At 35.3% G+C, this 27,253-nt stretch overlaps 1 protein-coding gene across 7 annotated transcripts in view; it reads left to right on the top strand.

The window, feature by feature from the left end:
* The window catches only part of SOS1 (SOS Ras/Rac guanine nucleotide exchange factor 1), a 134,252-nt gene that overhangs the window by 70,857 nt on the left and 36,142 nt on the right, over positions 1-27,253 (top strand). For 4 of the 7 annotated variants that reach the window (XM_053587739.1, XM_053587737.1, XM_053587736.1 and 1 more), the window contains 5 exons: positions 3,712-3,822; positions 3,902-4,000; positions 14,825-14,952; positions 15,741-16,396; positions 24,325-24,406. In XM_053587739.1, the coding sequence (XP_053443714.1) occupies positions 3,712-3,822; positions 3,902-4,000; positions 14,825-14,952; positions 15,741-16,396; positions 24,325-24,406 (1,076 nt within the window). The remainder of the gene's footprint in view (positions 1-3,711; positions 3,823-3,901; positions 4,001-14,824; positions 14,953-15,740; positions 16,397-24,324; positions 24,407-27,253) is intronic. The other 3 variants (XM_053587741.1, XM_053587740.1, XM_053587738.1) reach the window with 3 other exon arrangements.

Here is a 27,253-nt window from a genome sequence, read left to right as displayed (position 1 = left end):
CAGGATCTGTTTCTGGCTTAAGGGAATATTATAGCTGGTTTGAGCATTGAAACTTTTTTCACATCAACAATAAAGTTGTTTCACCTCCTTATCATTTGTGTGTTCACTGAGTGGCACTTTTAATTTCCTTCAAGAACTTTTTCTTTACATTCACAACTTAGCTATTTGGATCAAGAGTCCTAGCTTTCTGCCTATCTGGGCTTTTGACCTGCCTTCGTCACTAAACTTAATCATTTCTAGTTGTTGATTTAAAGTAGAATGTGCAACTCTTCCTTCACTTGAACACTTATAGGCCATTGTAGGGCTATTAATATTGTTGTCACATATCAGGGAATGGGGGCAATCAAGGAGGGGAAGAGACAGAGGAACAGCTGGTTGATGGTGCAGTCTGAACGCACACATTTATCGATAAAGTTCACTGACATGTATGGGCACAGTTTGTGGTGCCCTCAAACAATAATAACATCACAGATCACCAAAACAGACATCATAATAATGAAGTTTAAAATATTACAAGAATTACCACAAAACGTGACACAGAAACATGAAGTGAACATGTACTGTTGGAAAAATGGAGCCGGCAGACTTGCTTGATACAGGGTTACCGCAAACCTTCCATTTGTAATGAAAGACTATCGCTGAAGCACAATGAGACAAGGTATGCCTGTATACCAAGTGTTAATTAAGAGGATGGTTTATAATTTTGAAAAGCAGGAAACAGTTTAAGTGCTTATCAATAGAGAGTGGATTAAAGAAAAGATACATATTCATACAGTAAACTACACAATTTTAAAATAATCGGAAGGAACTGCATGAATCAAAATGGATAAATCTTGAAAACAACTTTGAATATAAAACAACTAGCAGAGGCATATATGTATTTATATGAAGTATGAAAGCATACAAAACAATATATTGCCTTGTTGATCATATGTAATTATGATATAAAAACACAAGGACAGGCTCAGCGTCTGTAGTTCTGCCAGCCATGTACACCAGAGCTGGTGGGTTCGAATCCAGCCCAGGCTTGCCAAACAACAGTGACAACTATAACCAATAAATAGCCGGGCGTTGTGGCAGATACCTGTAGTCCCAGCTGTTTGGGAGGCTGAAGCAAGAGACTTGCTTAAGCCTGGGAGTTTGAGGTTGCTGTTGAGCTGATGCCATGGCGCTCTACCAGGCAACAGCTTAAGACTCTGTCTCAAAAACAAAAACACAAGGAGAGACTTGGTGCACGTAGCACAGTGGTTACGGTGCCAGTCACATGACCGAGGCTGGCAGGTTCGAACCTGGCCCAGGCCAACTAAAACAATTGCAACAAAAAAATAGCCAGGCATTGTGGTGAGCGCCTGTAGTCCCAGCTACTTGGGAGGCTGAGGCAAGAGAATCGCTTAAGCCCAAGAGTTTGAGATTGCTGTGAGCTGTGACACTACGGTACTCTACCGAGGGCGACATAGTGAAACTCTGTCTCAAAAAAAAAAAAAAGAAAAAACAACAAAAACAAACACATTAATATTCAAATTCAGAATAGTGATACTTTTGGGGATCAGAAAGAGAGACAGGCTCGTGAAAGGGAGCCTACTGGGATCAATTATCTCTACCAGAGGGTGCCCAAGAATGTATACACATTTTAAGCAAGGAAAAAACTGCATTTATATTGTAATATTCAATAGGTACTGATAACAAAAGATGAATACAAGTCATGTTGAGCACCTCTTGTAATTACAGGAGTCAAATATTACAAATTGAATAGTTTTTTCCTTTCTTAAAATATGCACACATTTTTTGGTACCCTCTATTTTTTTAAAAAGCCATGCCAAGTATTAGAGAATGTTGAACTTTTTTGAGTTAAATGGTAGATGTAGTTAGATTAGGCTGTTCCCTGTGCTTTTCTGTCAAGTGTGTGTATTAGCAATTTACATTTTTCTGTGAATCTTACTATGCACGTTTTAACCAGTGACCCTACCACAAACTCACCTGTTAACTCGTAACTCGATTCTTAGAAGTGCTTGCCACTCTGCAAATTTGTCCTCAAGAATAGAGCAATGTGAGGAGAGTATGGATTCCTAGTTAATCATCAGTATTTTTTCAGCTATTTTAGAATGATAATCCTCACTGCCATTTATTCATTGCTTACTCGCTGCCATACACTATTATAAGCGCCTCACATATGTTTAATTCCTTAACCCTGTGAAATAAGTATCATCCACATTTTCCAGTGAGGAAACAGGCTTTGGGAGAGTAAGTAGTTTATTGAAGGTCACATAGCTAATATGAGTAGAGTCAGAACTGGAACCTGGGAAATGGCCCCAAAGCCTGTGCTCTTAATCCACGATACTGTGTAAAGTCTGTCTGTCACCTATAATTAATTAGGGCTTACTGAAAGAGGGGGAGGACAAACTTGTCAGCTGCATAGAAAAACTTTTAGTAGTTTGAAGAGACCCAACATACAAGCATCTAATCACATTTTTAATCTCCCCCCTCCACTCTGTTCATACCTGACTCTTTCCTGATGTTATTGTTGAGACCTTACTATCCATTTTGGTAAAATATACAGTGGACTGCCATTTCTGGTATTGTTACAGAAATTCTTAGTTTGTTTAGAAGATAGTTGAAAGAGTTAAAATTAGGAAATGAACTAGAATCCACTCAAGGAATCCATTTCTTAACAGGCTGAACTCAGGTCTGTTTTCTGGTCTGCTGTTGCTACTATTCAATCTTATCTTAACAATCTGAAAAACACTGGGGTAACTAATACTTACTAATCGTTCTTCCATTCCCTCTTACTTCCTTCTACTGTGCTCCTCCACTAGATGTCCTCTTCCTCTTTTAGATTTACCCTTTATGGGAATGAGCTCTTGCTAGAATCTAAAGCAGTGGTTCTCAATCTTCCTAATGCTGCAGTGTATTTTCATTGTTAAAAAGGGGTCATGACCCACAGGTTGAGAACTGCTGATCTAAAGCACCATTTTCATAATAACTTTAAACCTGGAATAAGGGACAGGACAGAAAAGAGTAGCGGCCCTGTTCCTCCTGCTAAAATTGGATACCTTCTCTCTTTTTCTTGAGCAGTGATTGAGACCAGTAGATTCTATTCTTTTAGACCTAGTCATTAGAATTTAGCTTATTAATAATTGGTTATATTAATGGTGATAGCAAAATTATTTGTCAATTTGGATTAAATTGCTGCTTTGTTTTATGAAAGTATAACAATGAATTTTAGACGATTACCTCTGGCTTACAGAATATGAAAGCAAAAGTCTACCACCAAGAAAAAAACTGAAAAAAATAGATGACTGGCATCATTATTCTAAATATTTGCACCTTACCTGTAATTAGATAGATACCTACAGCTATCTGTACTCTTTGCGTTCAGGTTAAACCTTGTTTTCCAGACTCAAAAGTCTGCCCTCTCTTATGGCCACATTTATTGCTGATACTCTACTAGTCTCCTTTAATGAAAGGTATCATAACATATAAGGATCCTATTACTCATCAGAACTGATTTACTCTCATACTTGAGAATTATTTGGATTTATTCTGTGGACATTATAATTAATAGAATTTTTGTTTAGAGGCTTTCAGGAAAATATATAATTGTGTTGGCCTAGACATCCACATAATTTAATCTTTATATGTTTATAATGGTAGGTTATTTATATTTTATCTTGGCAAAAGATTATTTATGTGTTACCCTCTTTATTTTTTAAGGAACTGGCATTTGATCCATATGAATCATATGCTCGAGATATTTTACGACCTGGTTTTCATGATCGTTTCCTTAGTCAGTTATCAAAGCCTGGCGCAGCACTTTATTTGCAGGTATAGTAATTTTTAAATCAAGATATACAATGTCTGAAAAAGTAAACCTTAAAAAAAATTAAATCACTTTCTTTTCTAGTCAATAGGCGAAGGTTTCAAAGAAGCTGTTCAATATGTTTTGCCCAGGCTACTTCTAGCCCCTGTTTACCACTGTCTACATTACTTTGAACTTCTGAAGGTAAGAAAACTCTTATTGCTATTTATAAAATATTCAAGCGTGATGAATTGTTTTTACCACTTCATTTGTAAATTATATTAGCACCACTGCACATTACTGTTTATCCATTTTCCTTTTCCTGTTAAGAACCAAATTAAATATGCAAAAGAGTATTACATGTAATATTTTCTGTTTTAGTAGTAGTGGTGAATTTTAAAGCAGTTGTCAGAAATTTTTATCTTGTGCCCTTATTTTTTGTTTATGTGATCAATTCTTAGAAAACAACCTGGGGGCAGCGCCTGTGGCTCAAGGAGTAGGGCGCCGGTCCCATATGCCGGAGGTGGCGGGTTCAAACCCAGCCCCGGCCAAAAAAATCACAAAAAAAAAGAAAACAACCTGGGATTTATGTGCCCCAGACTTCATTTGGGGACCTCTGTAGATTCAGGGACTCAGATAAGAGACCTAGTATAAGGATATGACTGAAGTAATGGGGAAGGTAGTTCACCTAATTTTCATAACTCAAGTTTACAACTATATTAAACTGCTTATCATTACTTTAGAAACAATGAATTTGTATAATCCCAGTAAAAATTCTCTATTTGATCACAGTTCAAAATATTAAGAAGAACTGACTGAAAGGAAAGGGTTTTGTCTATTTAATCTTTTCCTAATATAGACTGGAGTTAAATACAGGAAAGAGAAACCTTAGTTGTATAAATTGTAATTCAGTGGTATAGCTCAAAATAATACTCTAATTTACTTTTACTGAACTAGCCCCATCAAGAACAAACAAGACATGCATTAATACCATTATCACTTCTTTAGCAAGTGTTTGTTTCATCAAATAACTTCCATTTAGTATCATAATTCCATTATGGAGAATGTATTATTAGAAATCATATTTATGGTTTGTAGGAACAGATGATGAAATGACTTTCATTCATTTAATGAATAGAAAAGCCTGTGAGTTTAGTAAACTAAAGGAACTCTCATCCCTACATTTTCTTTCCGTTTTCCCAGGTCTCTCTGAATTACACTGTAGTTATTTGGATGTCAGATTTCTCAAACAGAAAAGGACTAAGGGAATTACAAGAAATTTTAATCAGTAGGCAGAATTACAAAACTCTTAGCAATCTGTTCCAAATTGCAGACAGCATGCCATTTAAGGATGATTATCTTACGAGGATAATTAAGAGAGAAAGAAATGGTATATAAAATAATTCTTTACAACAAATTCATTGTGACTATAATCATAATCGGACATTTACAGTTTTGTCATATAGAATCTTTCTTCCTAATGGTTTCTCTAATAATGGGATTTTTATCTGAGCCTATAATGAAATCCTGAAAGAACAGTGTCTGGTATTTAGGCATTCGACAAATACTTGTTAAAAAATAAATGGCAGACAGACTCAGTGGCTTGAGTCTGTAATCCCAGTTATTTGAAAGGCTGAGGCAGGAAGATCCCTTGAAGCCAGGAGTTTGAGATCAGCATTGTGAGAACCCCTTCTCTATAAAAAGCTTTTAAAAAAATTACTGGGCATCCTGTGTGCCTGCAGCCCTAGCTATTTGATAGGGAGTGGAGATCACTTGAGCCCAGAAGTTCAGGGCTGTGTGAGCTATAATCATGCCACTACACTCCAACCTGGGCACTGGAGCAAAACCTTGTCTCTACAAAAACCAAACAAAAAAACATATTCTCCTAAAAATTCCTAAAATGTCTTATATTTTTTAAAAAAGCTTAGCTTTCACACACACAAAAAAATAAAAATAAATGAAAAAGTTTAGCTATAAATTTTATATGATTATGTTTATTTTGGAAACTTAGCTTGCCTTAAACTTTATAGATTCAAAAGGTAAGAGCTTAGCTCTTAATATTGTAAGACTTTTGAACTTAGAAACAGTAAAATGGTGTTTAGCCTATACTACTGATTACTGAAAAAATACTGTTTGTTTCATCAGACAAAGCCAGTAGTCAAGTCTTTGGATCCTTTAATTAACTGGAAAACTTAATTTTTTTAGGAGGTAAAAAAACTTCCTTTGTGCCTTTCTGAAAACTACATTGCTTCAATAATGTGATTTTCTCTGTGAAGTTTAATTTGCTTTATGAAACAAATTTAGACTTGTTTCTTGGGGCTAAGTAAATATGTTGACCAGTATTTTATTTTTTTTTTTAATATTTTTATTTGTTTATTTTTTGAGACAGGAGTCTCACTCTGGCACCCTGAGTAGAGGTCAAGCAGTTATCTTGCCTCAATTTTTCTATTTTTAGTAAAGAAGGGGTCTCGTTCTTACTCAGGCTGGTCTCGAACTCCTGAGCTCAAGTAGTCCACCTGCCTCAGCCGCCCAGAGTGCAAGGATTACAGGCCTGTACCACCGTGCCTGGCTTTGACCAGTATTTTAAAGGTTACCAAATTAGTACATGTTTGGTTCAACAAAATATTAACTTTGAAGCCTGGGCATGGTGGCTCATACTATCTATAATTCTAGCACTATGGAAGGCTGAGGCAGGAGGATCACTTGAGGCCAGGAGTTTGAAACTAGCCTGAGCAATATAGATCCTATCTCTACAAAAAAATATAAAAATTAGCCAAGCATAATGGCACATACCTATAGTCCTAGCTACTCGGGAAGCTAAGGCAGGATTGCTTAAACTCAGGAATTTAAGATTGCAGTGGGCTATGATAATGCCCCACTACACAGAGCAACACCATAACTAAAAAAAAAAAAATCAACTTTTTCCTTATTCCTTAGACATATGATTTTTATCTCCCCAAGGTATATCCAGACAAACATTAGAAAAAATCATCCAGGCTGACTTTAATTAATCCCCTAGAGAATTCCCTAGTCTCTAGAATGCTAGGTCCATGTAACCAAGGGAAAAGTAAGTTTCTTTCCTTTACAAATCAGGTCGAACTCTATATTGTTAGGAATACCTTAGTGTATTAGTTTCCTAAGTCTGCCATAGCAAAATACCACAAACTGGCTTAAAAATAACAGAAATTTATTCTTTCACAGTCCACAATCAAGGTGTGGGCAGGGCCATGCTTTCTCTAAAGTCTCTGAAGAATCCTTGCTGCCTCTTTTCTTAGGTTCTGATGGATTCCAGCAATCCTTGGCTTGTAGACGCTATTGCTCCATTTTTTGCCTCCATCTTCACATCAAGTTCTTGACACTTTTATATTCTTTGTGTATCTGCATCCAAACTCCCTTTACTTTCTCTTATAAAGTCACCAAGTCAGTGGATTCAGGGCTCATCCTAATCCAGGATGACCTCATCACAATATGGTAACATCTGCAAAGTTCCTGTTTCCTGAGATCATATTTGTAGGGACCCGAGGTTAGGACTTGAATGTATCTTTTTGGGGGGACAAGTGGATGGAACACAATTCAACCCCTAACAGTTAGTTTTGTTATACTATAAAAAGTATTTATTTTTATTTTTCTAATTTTCTAGTGTATACATTGCCTTTCTTAATCCTACCTGTTTTTTTTTGTTTTTTTTTTTTGCATTAGGCCAATGAAGTTATATCATTGTGACTTTAAATTTTAAAATTTAATTTTAGTTCCATAAAAATCTAATGAAAAGCCAACAACTACAATATTTTTCAAATAGATTAACTATAGGCAGTTAAAAACTCACAGAAATATAAAATTGCTAATAACTTAATTATCAGAATAATTTTGTTCCAATATATAATTTTGGTTGGGGTTATTATGTATGCTTTTCTCTTTAAAAACTAAGTAAAAATTTAACACTTAAAATTGCTATACCTTTCTTAGGTATCATTGACAATAAAAAGTACATGATTAGCAAAATAATTGAGAGAAAACATATCCAGGTTTAATTTTAACATCATAAACATGTATTTTTAGGTAAGAACCAATAGAATAAATTTTGCAGTTGAATGTGAATTTATTACAGTGTTTTTGGTTTGCTGTTTTTCCATAGTGTGGAAGCTGGATAATATAAAACATCCTCTATTCTAGATAATTTTTTATCTACCTTCCCTCTATGCTCTCCATGTTTTTTTTCCTTCAATTTTTTTCTTGTTTTTGTTACCCTAGGTAGAGTGCTATGACATCACAGCTTACAGCAACATCAAACTCTTGGGCTCAAGCTATCCTTACCTCAGCCTCCTGAGTAGCTGGGACTAGAGGCACCTGCCACAATACCCAGCTAAGTTTACCTATTTTTAGTAGAAATGGAGTGTCTTGCTTTTGCTCAGGCTGCCCTTGAACTCCTGAGCTGAAGCAATCCACCCACCTCAGCCTCCTAAAGTGCTAGGATTACAGGTGTGAGCTACCATGCCTGGCTCATGTGGTTTATTTTAATTACTATATACTTTAAACCATTTTCTATACAGCAAATGAGCTGATGTCTTAATATCAACAATAAAAGATTTTAAAAACATGGTTTCTCAGGTGGTGCCTGTGGTTCAGTGGGTAGGGCGCCGGCCCCATATACTAAGGGTGGAGGGTTCAAACTCAGCCCCAGCCAAACTGCAACAAAAAAATAGTTGGGTGTTGTGGCGGGCGCCTGTAGTCCCAGCTACTTGGAAGGCTGAGGCAGGAGAATCACCTGGGCCCAGGGATTTGGAGGTTGCTGTGAGCTGTGATGCCATAGCACTCTACCAACGGCTAATAAGTGAGACTGTCTCAAAATAAATAAATAAATAAAATAAACATAACACTCTTTAAAAAAGGTAGAGTTTAAAAAAAAAAAAAAAAAAAAACATGGTTTCTCTCTGAATATCATAAAAGTAAGCCAGACAGAAGTTTTGTTTGGCATCCATTCCCTTGAACCAGTTTTCTAAATTTAAAGTAACAGACTTCAAATCTCATTTTAGTTAAGAATTTCATCTTCAACTCACCGTGGTGGCTCACACCTATAATCCCAGCAGGGAGGTTGAGGCGGGTGGGATAGCCTGAGCCAGAGTGAGACCTCATACCTAAAGATAGCTGTGCGGGCGTTGTGGTGGGCATTTGTAGCTACTCAGGAGGCTGAGGCAAGAGAATCACTTAAGCTCAAGAGTTTGAGGTTGCTGTAAGCTGTGACTCAAGGGCCCTCTACTGAGAATGACAATGTGAGACTCTGTCTCCACCCATGCCTTGTAGATGTGCTGCTACCACAGAAAAGATAATTAACTTGTATGAATGTTATTAGCTTTCTTACCCTCAGGCTTTAATGGAATGTTTAAGTGGTGACATGACAAAAAAAACAGGAGCGAAAGACTTATTCAGCTGCTGGTTAATTAGACCTGGAATAAGTGGGATGATATTCTACACATTTGCTAAGAGGGCTAGTAGATCAAGTTTACTCTTTGACTGTATTTCCCATGTTGTAATGTGCTCCAGTGTCTCACCAAACAGTATATAAACAAACCATTCCAAAATCAAAATATGAAGTTCATCTTCTCACAGTTTGTGATGAGCTCTTTGTGTGTACACAGTATTCAAGATAAATACAGATCTATTTTTATATCCCAAATCTTATACTATGTACTTCTTAACTGTATCCTTATGTACTACAATTTATCTGTTTTAATAAAATACATTTTCATTCGTGAATAATTCCTAATTAGGTTTTTCAAAGTCATTTCACTTCATTTGGGTTCTAATCCTGTCTATGTCATCAAATAAATGGTAATTCCTTCATTTTATATAATGTCATGCTGAAGAAAATAATTTCTAGAAATAAAAACAAATTTAAGGTGGCTCACACCTGTAACCTAGCACTCTGGGAGGCCAAGGCCAGTAGATCGCCTGCTCTCAGGACTGTGAAACCAGCCTGAGCAAAGTGAGACCTTTATGTTTCTGAAAGGATCGAATTAATATAAAATGCATCAGGTACAATAATTTACTCTTTAAGTACCAAACAATCTTGAGTTTGATTCTGTTCCTTCCATTGTATCCTTTTCCTCTTATATGTGTTAAACTTAATCCCATTTATCTCCAAGAGTTTCCTTTGTCCATGCAGTACACCGTATTGACTCCTGCCCTTCTACTTATTTCTAAGGGACCAAAAAAAGTCACTGGTAAAAGTGGCTTCTTTTTTATGTGAAGATAAAGTTTTGTTATCTCAATAGAGCATATGAGCTTTCATTATGCTTCAGAATATGATTCCTTAGATGAGTTTAAATACAATCTTATGTATGACAATATAAGGGTTTGGTAATTTTTTAAACTACTTAGATAAACTGCATTTGTAAAATTTTATTATTGCTGTTGCACAATGTTATTAAATAGCCACCCATGAAAGGCCTGGTGTTAAGTATCACTTTGATAAGCAGAGGATGCTCTTTTGTTGAATCTCATTTACATGTTAATTGCTACTGTTTTGTCTCTGTAACTACAATAAGCCACCTCTCTGATGGTAGTTAAAATTATTCTGCACCACTGCCCAGTTTAAATCGGCTATGTTAGGTGGAAAGAGGCAAAGGATGCTTATAAGAAAGGTCGTTTATTACACTGAAATTTTTTTAGGTACTTACCTAATGCTATGAAGGTAAAGATGACATTTTAAAATTATTTCATCAAGAAAGTTTTATGAGTTTGAGTTATACTTTGGGTTGGTAGATTTTTAAATATTAACTATATATAAATTAATTTATATATATAATTAATATTTTAAAAATATATATATATATTTAGAGACAGTCTCATTTTGTTGCCCTTGGTAGAGTGCTGTGGCATCACAGCTCACGGCAACCTCCAGTTCTTGGGCTTAGTCAGTTTATCTCAGCCTCCTGAGTAGCTGAGACTACAGGTGTCTGCCACAACGCTTGGCTATTTTTGTTGTTGTTGTTGCAGTTTGGCCAGGGCCGGGTTTGAACTTGCCACCCTCGGTATATGGGGCCAGCGCCCTACTCACTGAGCCACAGGCGCCACCCTATTAACAATATTTTTGAGATACTAGTATGTAAAACGCTACAGTTAAATGGCAGATAAATGACTCAGAAACTTGAAACATTTTTAGAACAGAAAATCAAAGGAAGTCCAAATGACTTTTTCTTTTATAATTATTGTGTATTAGAATTGTATATTTTATGTGCCTTTAGTTATGTCCACCTGAATTGATAATATAAAAATAAAAATGACCAAGGACAAAATATCAAGGGCTCAGTATTCTGCTACCTATTAATGTCAATTCTTTTTTTGTTTGTTTTTGAGACGGAGTCTTACTTCATTGCCCTTGGTAGAGTGCCATAGTGTCATAGCTAACAGCAACCTCAAGCTCTTGGGCTCAAGTGATTCTTTTGCCTCAGCCTCCCGAGTGGCTAGGACTACAATGCCCAGCTATTTTTAGAGGTGGGGTCTCGCTCTTGCTCAGGTTGGTTTCGAACCTGTGAGCTTAGAAAATCCACCCGCCTCGGCTTCCGAGAGTGCTAGGATTACAAGCATGAGCCACTGTGCCGGCCTGTTAATGTCACTGAAAAATTGTCTTATTTTTAATTGTCTTATCTTATTGCTTGACTATCTCTGGACTTGACTTTTGTAATTAAATTCTGAAACAACTCATTGAAGTAGTTCATTCTTCAGTGGTAAAGGCAAATTTTCTTTTAGTGTTAGAGTATCTGCTGCCCTTGAAGCTTAAACTTGATAAACGTTACCTTTATATAAATATAAAATATAAAAATGTCACCTTTTTATAATTTGTCTCTAAAAAATTCTACCATTATGTGTGAGAAGCAAATAGTTTAGAATGATAGGGATGGAAGGTACTTTGAGAGATTATCTAGAATCCAGCCTTTAGCCTACCAGTAATATCTGTTAAATAAAAACCTAGTGTCCTTTTTTATGAACACCTGGTCACTGGCTTTCTTTAATCTAACTGGCCGTAGTGAAAAGTAATGCTGCAATAAAAAGTGTTCGAGTATTCTTTTTTTTTGAGACAGTCTCACTCAGTTGTCCAGGCTAGAGTGCTATGGGCATCAGTTTAGCACACAGCTAACTCCTGGGTTCCAGCAATCCTTCTGCTTCAGCCTCCAAAGTAGCTGGGATAATAAATAGATGCCTGCCCCAACATCTGATTAATTTTTATACTATTAGTAGAGACAGTATCTCACTCTTGCTCAAGCTAGTCTCCAGCTCCTGAGCTCAAGTGATCTCCCATGTTGGCCTTCCAGAGTACTAACTGCAGGCCTGAGATTCCATGCCCAGTCTTGAATATTTTTTTTTAATGTATGTATGTATTTTAAAAGACTTTTGTCCTTTGGAAAATATCTTTTCTTTATTACCTTTTTTATGTTGGGAATTATCATGAGTAGATTTTTCTTTCACATAACACAATTAAGGCTGAATTTTTTTTTTAATGTAGATTATCTTCTAGTGGAAAGTATAATGAATTTTTTTTTTTTTTTTTTTTGTAGAGACAGAGTTTCACTTTATGGCCCTTGATAGAGGGCCATGGCATCATATAGCTCACAGCAACCTCCAACTCCTGGGCTTAAGCGATTCTCTTGCCTCAGCCTCCCGAGTAGCTGGGACTACAGGTGCCTGCCACAACGCCCGGCTATTTTTTGGTTGCAGTTCAGCCGGGGCCAGGTTTGAACCCACCACCCTCGGTATATGGGGCCGGCGCTTTACCGACTGAGCCACAGGCGCCGCCCATATAATGAATTTTTAATAATGAATATAGGAGACTGGGTGTGGTGGCCCATGCCTATAATCCTAATACTCTGGGAAGCCAAGGAGGGAGGATTGTTTGAACTCTAGAGTTCAAGACCACCCTGAGCAAAAGCTGGGCATCCTGTTGGGGGCCTTATAATCCTAACTACTGGGGAGGCTGAGGCAGGAGGATCATTTGAGCCCAGGAGTTTAAGGTTGCAGTGAGCTATGGTGATGACCACTTCACTCTAGCCCTGTCTCAAAACTAACTAAATAATAATGCATATAAGAAATTTAGATAATAAAACCTAAACATTAAATAGATATTACAATATGACATTTATTACTTCTGAAATATTTAAACATTAAAATATTTTAAGTAAATAATTTTTATAAAAATGAGGACATTGAATAAAAATATGTTTTTCATACTTTTCAGGGCAGTGCCTATTGCTCAGTGGGTAGGGCGCCAGCCACATGCACCAAGGCTGATGGGTTCAAACCTGGCCCAGGCCAGCTAAAACAATAGGGACAACTGTAACAACAACAAATAGTTGAAGAGTGGGTTGTGGCAGACGCCTATAGTCCCAGCTACCTGGGAGGCTGAGGCAAGAGAATCACTTAAGCCCAAGAGTTTGAGGTTGCTGTGAGCTGTGATACCACAGCACTGTACCCATGGTGACAGCTTGAGACTCAGTCTCAAAAAAAAAAAAAGTTTTCACAGTTTACAAGACATGTCCATGTATGTGTGCAAGGATGTAACTAATTTTTATCAATTGAAGCAGAAAAGAATGTGGTATTGACCTTTAAGGAATGTCTCTCAAGAATATAAAATCCTGGCTTGGTGCCTGTAGCTCAAGTGACTAAGGCACCAGCCACATACACCAAAGCTAGTAGGTTGGAATCCAGCCCGGGCCTGCCAAACAACACTGACAACTACAACTAAAAAACAGCTGGGCATTGTGGTGGGAGCCTGTAGTCCCAGCTACTTGGGAGGCTGAGGCAAGAGAATCGCTTAAGCCCACAAGTTTGAGGTTGCTGTGAGCTATGATACCATGGCACTCTACTCAGGGTGACAGCTTGAGGCTCTGTCTCAAAAAAATAAAAAATAAAATAAAATCCTTAAAGTACTAATGTACTAATGAAGAATGAAATTCATTGAAAAGTAAACTGCATTATAAATTACTTTAAGTATTTTATGGCTTTCTATCTCAAGTCTTTTCCTTTATGGTAGAGAATAAAGTAGGTGGTCTTAAATAGTTGCATGAAAGCTCTGTTGATAAAATGTTATTTCTAACATTTCCTTTTTGGTAGTTAGAAACTGGTTTAGAATATTTAGAGGATACTGATACATTGCCATTCATACTTTGTTAATTGCTTGAATTATAGCCAATTTATGTGTTGATAACTTAGTTCTTGTTAAGTATACATTGTCATAAATAGATATTTGGCACTAATGGAAAATGTGTTTGAGTTTCATACATATGTATATTGCTAGCTTTATTCAAAATCTTAAGGTAGATACTGACGAAGTTCTTCATGACATTAATGTTGTTAATTCTGTATTACAATTGCAGAGAAAACAATTTACACTTACCTTGTATGTTACCATTTACAAAGTGTTTTGATTTTTAATAACAACACCAAAAAGTAGGCAGGCCGGGCTTTTTATAAGCCTCATTTGGCAAAGGGAAAAAGTAAAGGTTAGAGATCAATTAACTTTCCCCCAGGTCACACAGAAGTAGACACAAACTTTGACCCTAGGTTTTGTGTTTGAGATTCCTCTCCACTATAATGCATCCTTCTCTGAATGTATGTCTTCCTCACCATCCCAGTACCCTACAATGATAATGTAGGGATCAAAGACCTAAGACCAATTCCACACTCAAAAGTCCCATCTACACGCCTAGTGTGTGCTAAATCCAGTGATAGTTATTTACACTTTATGCTCCTCATTTCTTCAGTAATAGGCAACTTGAGGAATTGCGCATTACTGCCTATCACAGGGTATAACCCATCTTTTAACACTACTAGCTTTTTTTGAAATGTGGAAAACTTGTGTATTCAAAAAAGAAACACTTTTGAAAAGAATAATGCCCAGTATTTTATAACACATTTAAAATTTTTATTGTGAAGAGTTGAATGTTATTTTTATCCTTAAATAAAATGAGCTTATTATTATTATTTGGTTCAAAACTGTCCCAGTGGCTCAAATTTGTCATTTTGGCTTTGCAGCAGTTAGAAGAAAAAAGTGAAGACCAAGAAGACAAGGAATGTTTAAAACAAGCAATAACAGCTTTGCTTAATGTTCAGAGTGGTATGGAAAAAATATGTTCTAAAAGTCTTGCAAAACGAAGACTAAGGTGAATATTTTCACTTTTTAAAATATCCTCCTTTTACCCTGAATATTGTTGTATAAATTCAGGGATCCCAGTTCCCTCCTCAAGTAAACAATGAAAAAAATAGTTTTAGTGACAAGTCTGGTCTTTCAGAGGAAGTGACATCAAAGCCAAGAGAATTGTTATTGTTTGAAAAACCTTTCATATTGTGCATTTTCCTTGCGTACTCCCAGACAAGACCTCCTGAGAATCAACTGGTAAGCTAAAGGAGAGACAGAGTAAAATGTACTGGGTAGATTTATCTCAGCATCATTGTTCTTTCAAAGTAAAATTAGTAGTGTCCCTTATTTTAGGGATTATATAACTAGAGTCATTAATTGAGGTAACATTGCTTCCACTTTCCTAATTATAATATGTGCTACATGTTTTTAGGTTTGGGTCTTGTCCATTTAAACTCTTATAAATATTGTAATCTTTTAAATTACTTTTTTCACTAGATTGGGCTACTTTTAAATATTTGTCATTCTAAATATTAAATAGCCAAGGTGGAAATAATCTTTCTGTAGGTAAATTTATAGGGTAGAACTTTGTCAGTAGTCCTTGTTCTTTTTAAAGCACTGTAAAACAAATTCTCTACTGTGTTACTCTAATTTCCAAAATTGTTTAATTCTGTTACATTAATATATTTGGGGAATTAGTGAGCACCTTATCAGTGTGACTTCTTAAGATTTACTTTCACATTATCCCTTATCTACATGAGCTCTAGATACTCTTATCATTTGTGTACTAATAATGTCTTTCCTTTATCCCAGTGAATCTGCATGTCGGTTTTATAGTCAGCAAATGAAGGGGAAACAACTGGCAATTAAGAAAATGAACGAGATCCAGAAGAATATTGATGGTTGGGAGGGAAAGGACATTGGACAGTGTTGCAATGAGTTTATAATGGAAGGAACTCTTACACGGGTAGGAGCCAAACATGAGAGACACATATTTCTCTTTGATGGCTTAATGATTTGCTGTAAATCAAATCACGGGCAGCCAAGACTTCCTGGTGCTAGCAATGCAGAATATCGTCTTAAAGAAAAGTTTTTTATGCGAAAGGTACAAATTAATGATAAAGATGACACCAATGAATACAAGCATGCTTTTGAAATAATTTTAAAAGATGAAAATAGTGTTATATTTTCTGCCAAGTCAGCTGAAGAGAAAAACAACTGGATGGCAGCATTGATATCTTTACAGTACCGAAGCACACTGGAGAGGATGCTTGATGTGACGATGCTGCAGGAAGAGAAGGAGGAGCAGATGCGGCTGCCCAGTGCTGACGTTTACAGATTCGCAGAGCCTGACTCTGAAGAGAATATTATATTTGAAGAAAATATGCAGCCCAAGGCTGGAATTCCAATTATCAAAGCAGGAACTGTTGTTAAACTTATAGAGAGGCTTACATACCATATGTATGCAGGTAAGAAATACGAAGTTGCCTATCACTTTTGTTTTCCTGTTTCAAGCTAATTTTCTTCGCTGCATGGGTTATTGTGCTTAAAATAGAAAACAAATACTAACCAAACACCTCTACGTTGTCAGAGTTCTTTTTGACTAAAAATACTACCACTTTATATTCCTTTGAAATTTTATATTTTCTACCATATTTATAAACATTATTTTTAACCTTATAATCAGACTTATAAATGAGAAATTGAGGTCACTTTGCTAAATTTACCCAGTTAGAAAGTGGCAGAAACAAGACTAAAATTAGTAAACAAATCATTAGTATTGGGGGTCTAAAATTTTTTTTACTCCTTTATCTCTTTTTTTCTTCTCTTTCCCTTACTGAGATATAAAATACATAAAAAATTGAATGTGAATCCACCAAAATTGGCTGATAGTACAAATATATATAGTCTTGCTTTTTCTTAAGTTCCATTCCTAAGCCTATGAAATTTAGCAACCCCAGAAGCCAAGGATTCTAATTTTTATTTTAATTTTTTACCTAGAAACTTCTGTAGTTAATGTATTCATTTTACTGATACAAAAATTTAAAAATAAAGCACAAGTATTTTAAATAACTTTTACTGTCATTTTTTTTTACATACAAAGGTTTTTTTGAGAGGTACAATTTTTAGTAAGTAATGTGACCTACTAATTTAATTGATCTTTATCAACATTCTATAAATTCTTTAAGATCTGTACTACAACTATTAAGATATTTTGTTAAATCAGCCAAAATTTGTGGTTGTAAAATATTTATTTCTTTGCTGCTTCTTAAGGTTAGAAAGTTCAAATTGCCTTTTTGGCTGTATTATCCTAGTTTTGAAGTCCTCAGAGGAATTGTAGAGTTTTTATAATAAGCAATCAAAACTTTATCATTTCCTCTTGAATCAGTGGTTCTCAACCTGTGGATCGCGACCCCTTTGTAACAATGAAAATACATCCTGCATATCAGATATTTACATTACGATTCATAACAGTAGCAAAATTACAATTATGAAGTAGCAATGAAAATAATTTTATGTTTGGGGGTCACAACATGAACTGTATTAAAGGGTCGTGGCATTAGGAAGGTCGAGAACCACTGTCTTAAATACTTCTGTTTTAGGTGCTTAGACTGTTTAGAGGTAAAGTAATCCTTAGATTTTTATTTGTATGTGACAGAAGTTTTAATTTTTTTTCCTGTAGAGCATTATAAGTGGCACTGCTGAAGAAGACTTACTAGTATTTACTGTCACAAGTCAATAATTCTTGTTAGAAAACATTTTCAAATTTCAAAAATTTTAATTAATTGCTTCTATAAAACTTGATCATCAATGACAAAAATTTTCTCTAAATTGCTGTGTTTCACAGGATTAATTTATGATTATTAATGAGGAGTTGCAGAACTACAATTAAGTATTTCTTTTCTGAAGAACTGCGCCTTTTATTTTTTGAGTGAGGACTTGAACAAGCCGATAGTTTTTCTGCAGTTGTGACAGTCTTCTCTCCTTAATGCGCACAATGCTAGCTACAGTCTGCACACAGTACTCCTGCAGTGGTGTTGGGATAGTTATTTCTCTTTTATATCAGTTGTTAGTTTTTGAATAGAATAATATTTTTATAATGCTTTTACTTACATAAAATATTTAAATTTCAAGATTTATAGAATTTTGCCAAAGTTAAATTTATTATTATGCATATCAATTATTTTACTTAATAAAAATTCCTTCCAGCAGTTTCTTGAGACATAAAATGCCAATGTTGGTTTTAGAAGTGTGTGGCTAAGTTCTTAAAAAATGTTTTTCTGTCTTCCTTTGACGCTTAACTGAATATTTATTTTATGTCATAAACATATTACTAGCAAAACTGAAATCTACAAGCAGATGTCATGAGTTGTGGTTTATAGTACACACAAATTAGTGTGATTATTAGCTTATTTGGTCTATTCTGTACAGTCTATTACTGAACTTATTACTGGCAATATAGAAGGTACTCTTAATAGACCATCTGCAAACTTATAAAACATGAAAGTAGTTATTTATAAAGTCCTTTCCAGCTGAAATGGACTTTCAGTCCTTACTACCATGGTAACAGATCAAGTCACCATTTGCTTGAAGAACTATTATTCTGCCCTTTTCCTCTGAACTTCCTTCAGCCTCCCCAAAAACAAATGGGATTTTTGGTTTGGCCAGTTGGTTAGTAGGTATATTTATTGGAGACCACATAATACAGGCTGTGGCTTACACCGAAACAAAGCTAAAATTTAACTTACATATTTTTATGATATAGAATTATAATAAAAGACATTGGATAAAATACACGAAAAAGTCCAATAAATAATAATATAAGGTACCACTTACAAACATCTTTTAGATTATTATAGCAGGTCAGATACTGTCATGAAAAACAGAAAAGAAACTAATTTTAGCCCTACTTAATTCAGGTGTCACTATTGCTTTGACCAACTTTATCCCTTGCATGTTTTAACAAAGAGGAATAAAATAGAGCTATAGATCTCCAGTGCTAGAAGAGATGACCAAGCCCTTACTTTGTAAACAAAAACCCCAAACCCCTGGATTGTATGATTGCTGGAAGTCATAGTACCAGTTAATTGCAGAACAAGGATTAAAAATTACTTTTCTTGAATCAGTAGAATATACTTTGCACTATTTACATATAAGATAAATCACATTTGGTGATTTTTTTGTGTGAATAGAATGTGATACAATTTTTAATTATAGGTGTTAAATAATAAAAACAAAGGGAATTAGTTCCTTGGTTTGAACTGCCAATAATATGAATGGGTTTTTCATTTCTGGGCAAACATAGGTCTACTAAGAAAACATGGAACAATTTTTTTTTTCTTATTGAAATAGTAGGTTAAGTTCCGACTATAGATACACTTTCATTGTAATACATAGATTTTAGTGCCTACTTAGATATTAATCATCATTTTATTTTTTGACAAAATTCTGTCATTAGTCTATTAGTATAATTTGCTCTGTAAAAGGAAAAATTTCTAGAAAGAAAAATTTAAATTTAGGTGAATTAGAAAGTAATTTGCTTAAAAGATTGCAACAGAATCTTACATGGAATCTATTATAGTTTGTCTCTCAGATCCAGTACTTCTCAATAGGTAAAAATTCACTAACTACATCAGAACTTCGGGATTTATCCCAAATGCTGGGAGGAAAATCACCCAGTTAGCTGGGCCGTCCTAAATCTGACAACGATATGAAGAGACAGTTTCCTTACCTAGAATAGGAAAGTACAAAGCAATGTGCACAAAGAAAAGGACACTAAGCATTTCACTTCTGTTACAGCTGTTATGGGCAATAAAGTACCAATTAATTATTGTGACCTAAAACAATGAGTAGAGACATGATTGGTGTTAATATATCCAGCTTGGTAGTCTATTAAGAAAAATGAGATGACTTTGAGGTAAAGAAAATAGTTTAGAACTGACAATTTATGGAAAATAAAAGCTTTGCATATTGAAGTGTAAGGAAAATTTATTTCCCAGGCATTTCTCTTTTACACACAATGGTATTGAAAAAACTTAAGCCAGAAGATATTTTTCATTAAAGCATATATTCCTATTTTATGCCTTCATATAGAAAATGCTCAAAATCCTACATTAGATTTCTTTCAAGTTTGTGTCCTATATAAGCTCACTTTGGGTATTTTAACTTTTTTAATCTTTTCAACAGTTTTTGATCTATAGTGCAGTGTTGTTCTATATTTAAACTCTCTGATTTTTTTTAAATTGTGCGTCAGCATAGCGTCTGTTTCCTTTTTTAAGGAATTCAAGACTGATTGTTTATAAATCCTTTTTAAGAAGCTTATTGTTTCTTTTGGCTTTTTAAACAGCTGAATTAATAGGAGAATTATCACATGAGCAGACATCCTGATTAACAGTGTTTCACTATGGTGGTTGGAGGAAGGGTATTCTTTGCCTAAATAACTTTATGTAATAAATACTTCACAAATCCCACTGACCTTGCCAGATGTCAATCAAATGGGCACATAAGAAAAAGGATTTATCACCTCAAATTTAATGCTCTATTCTGAATACTATTATAAATATATTCTAAGTTCTCAAGATTTTGAAGAATTGTGCAGTAAAATGTCACAGACATACCTAGAAGGGCAGCAGAAAAGGATAACTACAGCTCATGTTTATAATAACCAGGAGCTAGACTAGGGACTTGATGGCAGAGTTAGCAGGTATCTGTATAAAGAGCCTACTGCTGGGAAACAGATCAGCTAAGTAAATGTGGTGGAAATCTTAGTGCAGGGATTTGAGAGTCAAATAGGAGAGTAAAATTACCTATGATAAGGGAGAAGAAACTGTAGAACAAGCTTTTATTGTTGCTTACATTGAAATCCATTAAGGAGTCGTGTTCAAGAAACAGCTTTGTAGAATTAACTCCACAAACAAATGATAAACAGAAAATGAGACTCTCAAAATAAGCTATTTTTAATTTTCTCTACAATTATTTGTTCATGCTTATGTTTTAAAGCCAAACCCAGCCTGGCTTTTTTGTTTTAATGTATTTGCCTTCTGTTTCACTCTGAAACATATTTTTAGAATATAGGTAAATAACTGCTGCTCCAGTATAAAACTTAGCTTTTATCATTGTCTGATAAATGGGAAGTAATTTGTTTTCTTACAAAATTATACATCTGTCCTTATGCTGGATATTCTTTAATATCAAATTAGAAAAACTAGCCGTGCATTGTGGCAGGTGCCTGTAGTCCCAGCTACTTGGGAGGATGAGGCAAGAGGATCACTTGAGCCCAAGAGTCTGAGGTTGCTGTGAGCTATGATGGCACAGCACTCCACTCAGGACAACTGACAAAGACGCTTGTCTCCAAAAAAAAAAAAAAAATTATCCCTTTACATCAGTAAGATAAAAGCATCCAGTAAGTGTGACATGTATATGTTATAGTAATTGAAATGGAAAAATCCATCCAATAGAAATAAAAATAGTTTCTGGAATATGTATACTTTTCTGTGTAAAATTTCAAATACAGATATCATGTCCTGTCAATATAAGTTTTTCATTCATAAGCAATTTTACATTTCTTTAGACTACAACTAAACTCTAAATAAATACGAACCTGTGAAGATATACAGCCTTTTAAGATATTTTTCAAAAGTACTTAAATTGTTGCCAAATTTTCTTGGTTTATTTTTAAAGTTTGCTGTTTTTTTCTTTTTGGCAATACTGCCCTTACTTCCAATCAAGCTAAAAGCAACTGAAACTTGATCCACTCTAGAACCTAGTACAACTGTGATGATTGTAGAAGTGTTTATTTCACTGCCAACTCCAGACACTACTTCTGAATACAGTGTACAGGGAAGTTACAGCTGCTACTTCCTAAAATCTGTAAGGTTTATCAAGAGTTGCAGGATCACAATTAGACTGCTAATTTTTTCAGTGACTTTCTGGTGTCTTTAACCAAGTTGTAGTTACATTCTGAATTAATCACTTACACAAATTTCTTAAGTGGTTGTATAATTCATGGAATAACTCTTATATTTAGATCTTACAGCTATAGAAAGCTTAAGGATTCTTTATTCCAGGGAGATTATATGATATGGTATAAAAAAAAATCACTAAATGAGGCATTGCATGATCTAGATTCTAGTTCCACCTCTGCTACTCTATAGTGTGAGCTTGGGTAAGTGTTAGTTCTCTCTCCCACCTTACTCGCCCCACAGAAATCATATGGAATAAATTATAGGAATGAGCTTTGAGAACATCAGATAACAGACATGTAGAACTGATGTGATCCTGTTTGACCCTGCACTGGGGCACATCATGGCTTTCTCAGCATTATCATCAGTACTAAAGTACTGATTATGGCCAGAAATTTAATGGTTTAAGAAATTTAATGGTTTAAATTTATGGTTTAAGAAGATGAAAAACCTAGTTGTTTGTACCTTCACCTTAACCTGAAATTAAAAAAAAAAAGGATGAAAAACCTGTTTGAAAAGAGTTTGCCTTTAAAAGTAGCCATGATGTTCTTAAAGCATGTTTTAATTTACTTAGAACTTGCTTTTATTCTCTCTTTCAACTTCAAAGTACCATTGATACCCACAGCTCTTTAGCCCAACTTTGGTGGCATTTGAGAAGAAATGGATCTTGATACTAATTTTAGATTTTGAGACTAAAATTTTTTAAAAGGTGGGGGTGGGGGGGTCCCTACATTTGGAATCAACTCAGGATACTCAGAGCACTCTGTACTGAGGGTATGGGCTCCCTCTTCAATAGTGACAGCTCAGCATCTCTCTAGTGGCCACTGCTTTGCTTCCTAAGCATGCTGTTTTGAGTAGCCTCACCTTACAAATACATTTGCAGAACAGGAAGAAGATTCTTGAAAGGGAAGATTGTGATGAAACCGATAAAAATCTCTGTTTTAAAATCTTGTACAGCCTTCTGTTTTAATATCTTTTCTTCTGGATGAGACATTAGTCTTTAACTTTTGAGGAACTCTGTAACTGAAGACAAACAATAAAATACCAACAGAGAGGAAATTATTAAAGAATTATATGTATTTAAAATTACTTTTATCAGTAACTCACTGTAGCTTTAGAAGGTATAAAGCTTAAAGGAGAAGGGGCATTTAAAAACCAATGTATTTTTATGTTGAAAATTTTTAACTTAAAAAAGTATTGTAATTCTAAATTCAAGGATGTATGATATTTAAATAAGTTCATTATCTTGATGACCTTATATAACAGTATACTGGAAATAGATTTCTAGTTTATGATAAATCCATAAATTTGCTTTTGGGGGGAAAAGTTAGCATATTACAAATAGTTTATGGCTAAATTTAGGGTGGTTCCTAATCAGAATCAGCCTAAATAGAAAATTTCTGAACAAATACATTCTGATTTTGCTAAATCCTATACTAATAAAAGACATTGCACTTCTTATAAAGCTTTGATCCAATATGTAACCTAACAAAAATAAACACATTGCTATTCTTGATGAATTTACCATTAAAGTAGTTTCTTAGTCTACAATATAAGGGAAAGAATGCTTCCCATGAAGACTCAATTAAATGTGAACCTTGACAGAATGTGAGTTATAGAAGTGACCTTGTCCCCCTATTACAGGAAAATAGTTTTCTCCCTCTTTATGCAGATGATAACACCCCAGTTCTCTTATGCTAATGACAGCAGCCTTTCTCCACAGCTTGGGAGAATACTGTCAAGGAGAGTCAGGAGTAGGCCAGACCTGGGGAAGTGATCACACATTCAGCCAGCCTCCTATTACACTTGATAAAGATGTGAATGAAAAGTAGGTCCTTTCAAGGACATGGTTGGAGACTCCGTTATGATTAAACTCTCATTGTGATTACTTCAAAGGAATAAAAAGTTGGGTATAGGGACAAACCAACATATTCTAATGCATTTAATAGTTTTAATAACTTACAGGTATTCATAAGCATCTTTTTAGCAGTTGTAAGATTTCCAGCAAATAAAATAATTTAAAAACTGTATTTAACTTAATCTGCACGTCAGGAAAAGTAATGGGTTATTGCTGTGGCCTTTTTCTTTACCAACGATATAAACCAAATGGTCGTGCTCTGAGATCTTGGTAGCAGGTTGGAGCCTTGTTCCATGCTCTGCCTTTGTCTTTCTTCCTTGCATATTCCTGTGGCCAATGATGAGTTTAAGACCAGCTAGTCAGCATGTCCAGAGAGCAAGAAAAAGTTGATGTAAAGTTTTAATATCAATGTTTTGCCACTGATTTAGGAAGCACTAAAGTCCAAAGCATTCTACTTGTCAAGACATTTTAGCACTTTTAAAATTGACTATTTGATATTTTTTGAAAATGTAAATATTAGTTTTAATCATTCTGAATCAAAGACTTTAATTAAAATATTTTTCCTTTTTCTTCTTAGATCCCAATTTTGTTCGGACATTTCTTACAACATACAGATCCTTTTGCAAACCTCAAGAACTACTGAGTCTTATAATAGAAAGGTCTGTCCATTTAAAAATGTTTAAATTCCTTATTTTTTTGAACAACAGCTTGAGCTAAGATCATTTGTGTCTCAGAAATATGTTGAATGAACTTTAAATTGTAGTTTGAGTACTTTTTCAGTAAGTAAAATCTCTTAGGGGACTAGTTATAATAATATGTTCACTTTGATTATTTAAGTATAAAAATAGGTATTTTTTGTACATGGAAATTTGGTATTTGAAATTTCAAATTTATAGAATTAATGAAGTTAAATATCTATATCAAAATGTGTAATTTAGACTCTGGAAATTCAAATTTTGATGATTTAGAGTTTTCAAATACAGTAGAACCTCCATAATTGACCACTTCCGTACATTGACCACTTCCTTAAGTTGACTTAATTTTCATATACCAGACATGCATCACATGTACTCACTGGAAAACTGACCTCTGTATTTTGACCATCTCTGTAAGCTGTAGCTTGACCACTTGAGTCCACTCTATACCAAGGGGTAGAAGGTATGGGCTTTGCCCCCTTGTAGTAGTATTTTGTCTTTAGTATAAATTCTTCTTCATGTTTTATTATTACCCATGTTGGATTATGCCTAACATCCCATTGTTTGTCAAATGTTGCAGAAGATTTTTTTCAATGTGAAGAACTGCTCTGAATTGTGGGTACCTCCTACAATTACTGAAAAATTTTACAGTTAATCGAGACACACTACCCAAAGGAAAGAACTCAAAAAACAGACATTGAAGGAAAAGGTTGATCTACATTATCTGGAAAGCAGCAGCCAAAGAAAGATGAAGGAACATTTGGGTGTTAGCAAGACCACAGTGAGCAACATCCAGAAACATAAACATGAGTACTTGGAGAGATAAGAGTAAGGAAAGCAGAGACCTGTAGCAGAAAAGGAGGAAAGAGGAAAACTTCCCTCAGTGGAATTAAGGAAACCACACTAAGCTGTTTCAAATAAATGAGGGCAGTTCATGTGCAAATCTTTGGAAGGATCCAGAAGTTGCTAAAAAATTCGCACAGGAATTCAGGGGTGGAGGTGGCAGATTTCCAAGCATCAAGTGGTTGCCTCCAGAAATTTAAACTGCAAAACAAGATCTCACAGAAAATTTTACATGATGAATTTAATGAAGTGCCAGTAGAAGCTGTGGAAGACTTTGCCCAGACTTTGCCAGAAGCCTCAAAGGTGACATCTTTAATGCTGATGAGTGCAGACTTTTTCAAGGTGCTACCTGACTATAGCCATGCCATGAAGGGTCACAAATATAAGAGTGGAAAACTTTCCAAAGAACATTTTGCAGTTTTGCTTTGCGATAGCTCTCCCAGAGAGAAAATAAAGCCCTTGGTGATTGGTAAATCAACAAAGCCATGTGCATTCAAGAACCTGAAGCTCAAAGACCTGCCCTATGTGAAGAGTGGGTAAGGGGTATTGACCAAGGAATGAAGACAAAGAAATGGTCTGTTCTACTAATAGTAGACCACTGTCTTGGCCATCCACACCAAATCATCTCACAATTGTAACACTGAAATTTCTGCCTCTAAACATGACGTCAAAATCGAAACTCTTGACCAAGGCATCATCAAAACATTTAAAATACATTACCAAGCCCAGCTTCTACAGTGGGTTATTACTAAAACACAAACCTGTAGTCTACCTGTGGAAGCATCTTCATCCACTGCATCAGTTAACTCTCTGGATTCTGTCCTCTCGATCAGTTCTGCTTGGAATAAAGTTCATCTGGAAACAATACGAAGTGTCATTGTGGCTCAGTGTCCATAGCTCTGAGCTTGGAGTGTCGGCCACATAGACCAGGGCTGGCAGGTTCAAACCCGGCCGGGGCCTGTCGAACAACAATGATAACCACAACAAAATATAGCCGAGCATTGTGGCAGGCGCCTGTGGGAGGCTGAGGCAAGAGAATCATGTAAGCCCAAGAGTTTGAGGTTGTCGTGGGTTGTGATGCCCTGGTACTCTACCGAGGGCGACATAAAATTCTGTCTCGAAAAAAAAATAGTGTCATTGGATTTGTCACAACCCAAAAGCATGATGTCTGGCCCCCATGAGACAGTCCATCTTCCATGACAGAATTCAAAGGAGTAGATTTTGAAGGTTTTGCTGCAATGGATGATGCGGTGGCAACCTGTAATGAACTCAACCCAGAAGCAGTTTTCCAGGTGATACTGACCAAAGTATAGACCAGCGTCAAAGTGCATGAAGCAGCTGATGAAGTGGAAGAAGCAAGCGAGGATGACAGAAATTGCAGGGACTCCAACAGAAGAGGCTATCAGGCATTTGATAATGCAGTTTGAAGTCATGTGGAGAAACGCCCAGCCATGCTGAGTGATGTAGCCAGCATTGAGAGTGCTTTCTCCAGTTAATGTTGTAATAAGAATAAAAAACAGACCCAGATTGATTCCTTTTTCAGAAAGAATGCTTAAACCATGAGAAAACAGTAAATGTATTCATTTTGCATGATACTGTATGTATGTATGATTTTACTGTTTGATTATGTATGATTTTGTATAATCTCTAATAAAAGCTATACAAGAAAAACATGTACAAATCAGTACAGCAGGCCTAGTTCCTTATGTTGATCAATTTGTTATAGTCCCCTGGATGGTCACCTTACAGAGGTTCTACTGTATGCCACATGTTAAGTAAAATGGAACCTGACCATTAATATATACTGTAATCAAGGAAGGTGTTTTATCCACCCAAATGAAGAACCATCAACTTTTCAAGCATTACCCTTAAAATTACTGATTTTGAGAAATTCTATAAACCAAACATGAATACCAGTCCCATAACTTTATAATTGCTTTTTAGAATTTGCATGTATTCTCTTTTATG

The sequence above is a fragment of the Nycticebus coucang genome, chromosome 4 (assembly GCF_027406575.1).
Source record: "Nycticebus coucang isolate mNycCou1 chromosome 4, mNycCou1.pri, whole genome shotgun sequence".
In the NCBI taxonomy this organism is placed as follows: Eukaryota; Metazoa; Chordata; class Mammalia; order Primates; family Lorisidae; genus Nycticebus; species Nycticebus coucang.
This window is presented reverse-complemented; position numbering and strand designations above follow the sequence as displayed.